Here is a 9,160-nt window from a genome sequence, read left to right on the forward strand (position 1 = left end):
ACACGGGTGACATGGTGCTGGGGTTGCTGGGTGTCAGGGTGCAGGTGACGCGGGTGCAGGGCGGGAGAAGGGCCGGGTGCTGGGTGTCGGGGTGCCGGGTGTTGGGTGTCAGTGTGTTGGGGTGCCGGGTGATGCGGTGCTGGGTGACGCGGTGTCGCAGCGTTGCAGGTGCAGGGCAGGAGAAGGGCCGGGTACCGGGTGTCGGGGTGTCAGGTGTCGGGTGATGCGGTGCCGGGTGACGCAGTGTTGCGGTGTTGCAGGCGCAGGGCAGGAGAAGGGCCGGGTACAGGGTGCTGGCTGCCAGGTGTTGGGTGTTGGGGTGTTGGGTTTTGGGTGACGGGTGTCGGGGTGTCGTGTGCCAGGTGACACAGTGTCCTGGTGTTGCGGGTGCCTGTTGGGGCGCAGGGTGGGAGAAGGGCCAGGTTGTTGTGGTGCCGGGTGTGGGGTGCTGGGTGTCGGGGTGTTGGGTGTCGGGTGACATGGTGTCACAGTGTTGCGGGTGCCTGTTGCGGGCGCAGGGTGGGAGAAGGGCCAGGTTGTTGGGGTATTGGGTGCCAGGTGTTGGGGTGTTGGTGTGTGGGTGACATGGTGTCCCAGTGTCCCGGTGTCACGGTGTTGGGGCGCAGGGTGGGAGAAGGGCCAGGTTTTTGGTCTGTCGGGTGCCGGGTGTTGGGTGTTGGGTGTTGGGGTGCCGGGTGTTGTGTGCCGGGTGACGTGGTGTCCCGGTGTTGGGGCGCAGAGTGGGAGAAGGGCCAGGTTGCTGGGGTGTTGGGTGCTGGGTGTTGTGTGCCGGGTGACGCGGTGTCACGGCGTTGGGGCGCAGGGCGAGAGAAGGGCCAGGTTGTTGGGGTGCCGGGTGTTGGGGTGCCGGGTGTTGGGTGTTGTGTGCCGGGTGACGCAGTGTCGCGGTGTTGGGGCACAGGGCGGGAGAAGGGCCGGGTTGTTGGGGTGCTGGGTGCTGGGTGCCGGGTGTTGGGGTGCCGGGTGTTGGGTGTTGTGTGCCGGGTGACGCGGTGTCGCGGTGTTGGGGCGCAGGGCAGGAGAAGGGCCGGGTGTTGGGGTGCTGGGTGCTGGGGTGCTGGGTGCTGGGTGTTGGGGTGCCGGGTGTTGGGTGTTGTGTGCTGGGTGACGCAGTGTCGCGGTGTTGGGGCGCAGGGCGGGAGAAGGGCCGGGTGTTGGGGTGCTGGGTGCTGGGTGTCGGGGTGCTGGGTGCCGGGTGTCGCGGTGTTGTGTGCCGGGTGACGCGGTGTCGCGGTGTTGGGGCGCAGGGCGGGAGAAGGGCCGCTGCGTGGCCTCCGAGTACTTCCTGGAGCCCGAGATCAACCTGGTGACGGAGAACACGGAGAACATCCTCAGTGCGTGCCAACCCCCCCGGGGGCCATAGGGGCGGGGGGGGCTATAGGGGCTGGGGGGGCCATAGGGGCCGGGGGGGCTATAGGGGCTGGGGAGGCTATGGGGCCAGGGGGAGGCTATAGGGGCTGGGGGGGGCTATAGGGGCTGGGGAGGGCTATAGGGGCCGGGGGGGAGGCTATAGGGGCCGGGGAGGGCTATAGGGCCTGGGGGGAGTCTATAGGGTCTCTGGGGGGGTCTATAGGGTCTGGGTGGGCTATAGGGGCTGGGGGGGCATGGGGGCCGTGGGGAGGCTATAGGGTCTCTGGGAGGGAGTCTCTAGGGGCTCTGGGGTGTCTATAGGGGCTGGGGGAGCCCATAGGGTCTCTGGGAGGGACCTATAGGGGCTGGGTGGGCTATGGGGGTTGGTGGGAGTCTATAGGGTCTCGGGGGGGTCTATAGGGGCTGGGAGGGCTGGGGGGAGGCCATGGGGGGTCCATAGGGTCTCTGGGTGGTCTATAAGGTCTACGGGGGGGGTCTATAGCATCTGTGGGGGGGTCTCCAGGGGCTCGGGGGGGGCTATAGGGGCCGTGGGGGTCCATAGGGGTTCTGGGGGGGTCTCTGGGGGGGCCATGTGGGGGGCGTCTATGGAAGGGCCATGGGGGGGGGGATATGGGGGGGTCTGGAAGGGGGTCTCTGGGGGGGGCATGGGGGGGGCTCCATGGGGGGGGCTCCATGGGGGGGTCTATAGGGAGGTGTCCATGGGGGGGGTCCATGAGGGGCGTGTCCATGGGGGGGGTCTATGGATGGGGGGAGTCCATGAGGGGGGGGTCTATGGGGGGGGTCCATGGGGGGTCTATGGGGGTGGTCCATGGGGGGGGTTATGGATGGGGGGTCCATGGGGGGGGTCTATGGTTGGGGGGTCCATGGGGGGGTCCATGGGGGGAGGGTCCATGGGGGTGGTTATGGATTGGGGGGGGTCCATGGGGGGGTTATGGATTGGGGGGGGGTCCACGGGGGGGTCCATGGGTCATGCGGGGCTGACCCCCCCCCCCGTGCCCCCCCCCCAGAGACGGTGCGGACGGCGACGCCCTTCCCCATGGTGAGCCTCTTCCTCGTCTTCACGGCCTTCGTCATCAGCAACGTGGGGCACATCCGCCCCCAGCGCACGCTGCTGGCCTTCGTCGCCGGCATCTTCTTCATCCTCTCGGGTGAGCGACCCCCCGGGCCCCTGGGACCCCCCCGGACCCATAACCGCCCCCCTGGGACCCCCCAAACCCCCCCCCCCGGGCCCCCCATCCGCCCCCAGCGCACGCTGCTGGCCTTCGTCGCCGGCATCTTCTTCATCCTCTCGGGTGAGCGACCCCCCGGGCCCCCCCCGGACCCATAACCGCCCCCCCAGACCCATAACTGCCCCCCCAGGGACCCATAACCACCTCCCCAGGACCCCCATCTGCCCCCCTGGGACCTGTAACTGCCCCCCCAGACCCCCCCGGGCCCCCCTGACCCATAACTGCCCCCCCCGGGACCCCCATCTGCCCCCCCCGGGACCCATAACTGCCCCGTCGGGACCCCAACCCACCCCCAGCCCCCCAGGAACCCCCCGGGACCCCCCAGGACCCCCCCGACCAGGCCCCCCCCGGCCCCCCCAGCCCCCAGGGACCCCCAGGACCCCCCCAGGACCCCCCAGGACCCCCCCCCGGTGCTGACGGGGGGCGGCAGGGCTGTCGCTGGTGGTGGGGCTGGTGCTGCTGCCCCCCGGGACCCCCCGGGACCCCCCAGGCCGGGGCCCCCCCCCCAGCCCCCAGGGACCCCCCCAGCCCCCCCAGGACCCCCCCCCGGTGCTGACGGGGGGCGGCAGGGCTGTCGCTGGTGGTGGGGCTGGTGCTGCTGCCCCCCGGGACCCCCCAGGCTGGGCCCCCCCGGCCCCCCCAGCCCCCAGGGACCCCCAGGACCCCCCCAGGCCCCCCCAGGACCCCCCCCCCGGTGCTGACGGGGGGCGGCAGGGCTGTCGCTGGTGGTGGGGCTGGTGCTGCTGCCCCCCGGGACCCCCCCAGGCCGGGCCCCCCCGGCCCCCCCAGCCCCCAGGGACCCCCAGGACCCCCCCAGGACCCCCCCAGGACCCCCCCCGGTGCTGACGGGGGGCGGCAGGGCTGTCGCTGGTGGTGGGGCTGGTGCTCTACATCTCCAGCATCAACGACGAGGTGATGAACCGCCCGGGCGGCTCCGAGCAGTTCTTCCAGTACCGCTACGGCTGGTCCTTCGCCTTCGCCGCCTCCTCCTTCCTCCTCAAAGAGGTGCGCTACAGCCGCGCGCGGGTGTTGCACCGCCGCGTGCGGGTGTTGCGCGGCCTCGCACGGGGAGCACGGCATTGCACGGGCACACACGGCCTTGCATGGGTGTTGCACTGCCGCGCACGGGTGTTGCACTGCCTTGCATGGGTGTTGCACTGCTGTGTGTGGGTGTTGCACTGCCTCGTGCGGGTGTTGCACCACCTCGCACGGGGAGCACGGCATTGCACGGGCACACACAGGGAGTGCACAAGCGTTGCACCGGGATTGCACGGGGACTACACCGGGAGCACGCGGGGGTTGCACGGGGAGCGCTGTGCCGTGCGTGGTCACCGTGCTGCGCCGTGCTGGGGTGTTGCACGGCGGTGGTGCACAGCGCCATGCGGCGGTGCCGCGCGGTGTTGCATGGCGGTGCCGCGCGGTGGTGCGTGGTGGTGGTGTGCAGTGGTGCGCGGTGGTGCGCAGCGGTGGCAGTGCTGTGTGGTGGTGTGCGGTGGTGCATGGCGGTGGTGCTGCGCGGTGGTGCATGGTGGTGCTGTGCGGTGGTGCATGGTGGTGGTGCTGCGTGGTGTTGCGTGGCGGTGCGCGGCGGTGCGGTGGTGCTGTGCGGTGGTGCGTGGTGGTGTGCAGCAGTGTGTGGTGGTGCATGATGGTGCGCGGTGTTGCGCAGCGGTGCGCGGTGGTGCGGTGGTGCTGTGCGGTGGTGCGTGGCGGTGCGTGGCGGTGCGCGGTGATGCGGTGGTGCTGTGCGGCGGTGCACGGCGGTGCGCGGCGGTGTCGCGCGCTGTTGCGCGGCGGTGGGGGGGCGGGTGTCGCGCGGGGGTCCCGCTGAGCGCCTGTCGTCCGCAGGGCGCGGGGGTGATGTCGGTGTACCTGTTCACGCAGCGCTACGCCGAGGAGGAGGGCGGCTGCCGGGCGCCGGGGGCCCTGCTGCGGCCCCGGGGGGGCTCGGCCGGCGGCGGGGGGGGGGCGGGGCGCCTGCTGCCCCCCGCCGCCCCCCGCCGCCCCCGCAGCCCCTCCGACGCCTCCTCCGAGGCCTCCGGGCCCCCCCCCGCGCCCCCCCGGCCCCCCCTCCTCTACCTGCCCCGCGGCCACCTCTCCACCTCCCCCTGCTAGGGGACCCCCCCGGGGGGGCAGGGGACAGCGGGGGGGCCAGGGGGACACTGGGGACATCAGGGACACCGGGGGGGCCGGGGACATCAGGGACGCCGGGGCCCATGGGGACACCAAGAGCCAAGGGGACGTCAGGGACACCGGGGGGACCAGGGACACCGGGGGTCATGGGGACACTGGGGACCGTGGGGACACCAGGGCCTATGGGGACACCAAGAGCCAGGGGGACATTGGGGACACTGGGGGGACCAGGGACACCGGGGGCCATGGGGACACCAAGAGCCAAGGGGACATTGGGGACACTGGGGGGACCAGGGCCACCAGGGCCTATGGGGACACCAAGAGCCAAGGGGACATTGGGGACACTGGGGGGACCAGGGCCACCAGGGCCCATGGGGACACCAAGAGCCAAGGGGACATTGGGGACACCGGGGGGACCAGGGACACCAGGGCCCATGGGGACATCAGGGGCCGTGGGGACACCAGGGCCTATGGGGACACCAAGAGCCAGGGGGACATTGGGGACACTGGGGGGACCAGGGACACCGGGGGCCATGGGGACACTGGGGGCCGTGGGGACACCAGGGCCTATGGGGACACCAGGGCTAGAAGCAGCCATGGGGACACCAGGGCCCATGGGGACATCGGGGACACCAAGGGGACCAGGGACACCAGGGCCTATGGGGACACCAAGGACACCAGGGGTAGAAGCAGCCATGGGGACACCAGGGCCCGTGGGGACATCGGGGACACCGGGGAGACCAGGGACACCAGGACCCACGGGGACACTGGGGGCTGTGGGGACACTGGGGACATCAGGAGCCATGGGGACACCAGGACCCGTGGGGACATCAGGGACACCAGGGCCTATGGGGACACCGGGGGCCGAGGGGACATCAGGGGCTGCAGGGACACCAAGGACACCAGGACCCGTGGGGACATCAGGGACACCAGGACCCACGGGGTCACTGGGGGCTGTGGGGACACTGGGGACACCAGGAGCCATGGGGACACCAGGACCCGTGGGGACATCAGGGACACCAGGGCCTATGGGGACACTGGGGGCTGTGGGGACACTGGGGACACCAGGAGCCATGGGGACACCAGGACCCGTGGGGACATCAGGGACACCAGGACCCACGGGGACACTGGGGGCTGTGGGGACACTGGGGACACCAGGAGCACCAGGGGCCACGGGGACATCGGGGACTGCGAGGACACTGGGGACACCGGGGCCCATGGGGACATCGGGGACACCGGGGGCCATGGGGACATTGGGGACACCGGGGGCCATGGGGACACGGGGGGGTGGCAGGGGCCATGGGGACATTGGGGACACCGGGGGCCATGGGGACATTGGGGACACGGGGGGTGGCAGGGGCCATGGGGACATTGGGGACACCGGGGGCCGTGGGGACACGGGGGGGTGGCAGGACCCCGGGGGGGGCGGTGGGGACACTGGGGACCCCGGGGACGAGGCCACCGCGGGGGGCGGGGACACCTCGGCCCTGCCACCCCCCCCCCCGGGGCCATCTTGTCCCGCCGCCGCGGCCAATGAGGGACAGGAAGTGGCTCGGCGGCCATCTTGTCCTGCCACCGTGGCCAATGGAGCTCCGTGGCCATCTTGTCCCGCCAACCATGGTCAACAGTGGACAGGAAGTGGCTCGGCGGCCATCTTGTCCCACCGCCGCGGCCAATGAGGGACAGGAAGTGGCTCAGCGGCCATCTTGTCCCACCGCCGCGGCCAGTGAGGGACAGGAAGTAGCTCGGCGGCCATCTTGTCCCGCCACCGCGGCCAATGAGGGACAGGAAGTGGCTCGGCGGCCATCTTGTCCCGCCACCATGGCCAATGAGGGACAAGACATAGCTCGGCGGCCATTTTCTGCCAGCCGCGGTGAACAACGGACAGGTCGGAGCTCGGCGGCCATCTTGTCCCGCCAACTGTGGCCAATAGTAGACAGGACTTCGCTTGGCGGCCATCTTCTCCTGCCAGCCACGGCCAATAGTGGACAAGACACACCTTGGCGGCCATCTTCTGCCAACCCCGGCCAGCAAGGGACAGGGCTGAGCTCGGTGGCCATCTTGTCCCGCCATCCTTGGCCAGTGATAGACAAGACGTGGCTTGGCGGCCATCTTGTCCCACCAACCATGGCCGCCGATGGCCAAGACGCGGCTTGGCGGCCATCTTCTGCCAACCACGGCCAGCGGTGGACAGGACGTAGCTCGGCGGCCATCTTGTCCCCCCAACCGTGGCCAATAATGGCCAAGACGTGGCTCGGCGGCCATCTTCTGCCAACCACAGTGAACAGTGGACAGGACTGAGCTTGGCAGCCATCTTGTCCCTCCAACCACGGCCAATAATAGACAAGATGTGGCTCGGCGGCCATCTTCTCCTGCCAACCACGGCCGTCGATGGATAGGATGTGGCTCGGTGGCCATTTTGTCCCACCAACCATGGCCGGTGATGGACAAGACGCGGCTCGGCGGCCATCTTCTGCCAACCACAGCCAACGATGGACAAGGCACGGCTCGGCGGCCATCTTGTCCCACCAACTAGGGCCAATGACAGACAAGGCGTGGCTCGGCGGCCATCTTGGTCACGTCCCCTTCCTCCTCCTCCTCCTCGTTCCTCCCACGTCTCCCCGGGACGGACCCCCCCCTCCGGGGTCTCCGCTGCCTTCGGCTTTAGCGACCCCCCCATGCCCAAATTTGGGGGGGGGGGTCACCCCTGCCCCTTGGCCCCTGCCCCCTGCCCCCGCGTGGCTGGTCCACGGTGGGCTCGGACCCCCCCCACCGCTGCCAGCTCCCATTAGCACAAGTATTGGGGGGGGCCCGGACGCCTGGGTCCTCGCGGGGGGGGGAGGGGGGAGCCTAGGTTAGAGGGGGCTTGGGGGGGGGCACCCCAGCTCTTAAAGGGCCAGCAGGGCACCAAAGCCCCCCCCCAAAAGCCTCCCAGAGCCGGGGGGGGCAAAGGGGGGGACCCCCGACCCCCCGGCGGGGGGGATTTCTGTGGCAATAAACGGCTTCAATATGTAGCTTCCCCCCCCAAAAAAAAAATAAAAGGGGGGGGTCGGGGGGGGGTTAGAGACCCCCGTCCGGGGGGGTCCCTGGCACTGGCCCCCCCCCAGCTGGGACAGCCCCAGGTTTGGGGTCCGCCCCCCCCGTCGGGCCCCCCCCCGCTGTACGATATGTAAATAGGGGATCGGCGCGACCTCAATAAAGATTTCAAACTACCCCCCCCCGCGTGAGCCGCCCCCCCCGGGACCCCCCCGAACTCCCCTACCCCCCCTCTGGGCCCCCCCCCCACTGTCACCCCCCCCCCGGGGCCCCAGTGGGGGGGATGGGGGGCCACAGAGGGGCTCTGGGGGGCAATGGGGGGCTCTTGGGGGGGCCATGGGGGGCAGTGGCGGGCTGTGGGGGGTAGGGGAGGTCTTGGGGGGGCCATGGGGGGCAATAGGGGCTGGGGGGGCAATGGGGGGTCTTGGGGGGGGCCATGGGGGCAATGGGGGGCTGTTGGGGGGCAACAGGGGGCTGGGGGGGGCCATGGGGGGCAAGAGAGGACTGGGGGGGCAATGGGGGGGGCTTGGGGGGGCAATGGGGGGCAATAGGGGGCTGGGGGGGCCATGGGGGGCAAGAGAGGACTGGGGGGGCAATGGGGGGGTCTTGGGGGGGCCATGGGGGGCAATAGGGGGCTGGGGGGGCCATGGGGGGAAGAGAGGACTGGGGGGGCAATGGGGGGGTCTTGGGGGGGCCATGGGGGGCAATAGGGGGCTGGGGGGCCATGGGGGGCAAGAGAGGACTGGGGGTGGCATGGGGGGGTCTTGGGGGGGCCATGGGGGGCAATGGGGGGCTGTTGGGGGGCAATAGGGGGCTGGGGGTGGCATGGGGGGGCTACAGGGGGCTGTGGGGGGGCAGTAGGGGGCTGCTGGGGGCTGTGGGGGGGTGGAGGGGGCGGAGCTGCAGAGAAGCCCCGCCCCCCGCCCCCCCTCTGCTGCCCGAGACCCGCCCAGGGGGCGGGGCCGGCTGGTTGCCGGGATACCGGCCCCGCATCCCGGTTGCCATGGCGACGGCGGGGGGGGGGGGCCCGGCGTCGGCCCCGCCTCCGCGTGCGCACGCGCGTCCCCGTGCACCCGCGTCCTTGCGCCCACGCGCGCTCGCGCCCGGCGGCCCCGCCCCCCGCCGGGCCCCGCCCCCCGCTGACGTCACCCCCCCCGAAGCTTCCAGGCGCTCGCGCCGCCCCTCCCGCCTCAGCGCCGCCGCCGGCCGCTTCCCCCCCCCCCCCCAACCCCCCCTCCGCGCCCGGGGGGGCCGCGCGGCCCCGCCCCCTCCCGCCCCCCCCCCCCCCCGGCTGCCGCCCCCGCCCGCGCCCGCCGCAGCCGCGCCTGCACCGGCACCGGCACCCCCGGGACCGGGACCCCCCCCCCCGG

General features: G+C 71.8%; 1 protein-coding gene across 1 annotated transcript in view; it reads left to right on the forward strand.

The window, feature by feature from the left end:
* PRKCG (protein kinase C gamma) overlaps positions 1–7,082 on the forward strand; it is a 32,238-nt gene extending 25,156 nt beyond the window's left edge. The window contains exons 21-24 of the mRNA XM_064503641.1: positions 1,269–1,355; positions 2,400–2,540; positions 3,481–3,626; positions 4,470–7,082. Coding sequence (XP_064359711.1) covers positions 1,269–1,355; positions 2,400–2,540; positions 3,481–3,626; positions 4,470–4,736 — 641 coding nt within the window. The 3' untranslated portion in view covers positions 4,737–7,082. The remainder of the gene's footprint in view (positions 1–1,268; positions 1,356–2,399; positions 2,541–3,480; positions 3,627–4,469) is intronic.
* The last annotated feature ends 2,078 nt before the right edge of the window (positions 7,083–9,160 follow it).

This window comes from Dromaius novaehollandiae, chromosome 39 (genome assembly GCF_036370855.1).
Source record: "Dromaius novaehollandiae isolate bDroNov1 chromosome 39, bDroNov1.hap1, whole genome shotgun sequence".
Lineage (NCBI taxonomy): Eukaryota > Metazoa > Chordata > Aves > Casuariiformes > Dromaiidae > Dromaius > Dromaius novaehollandiae.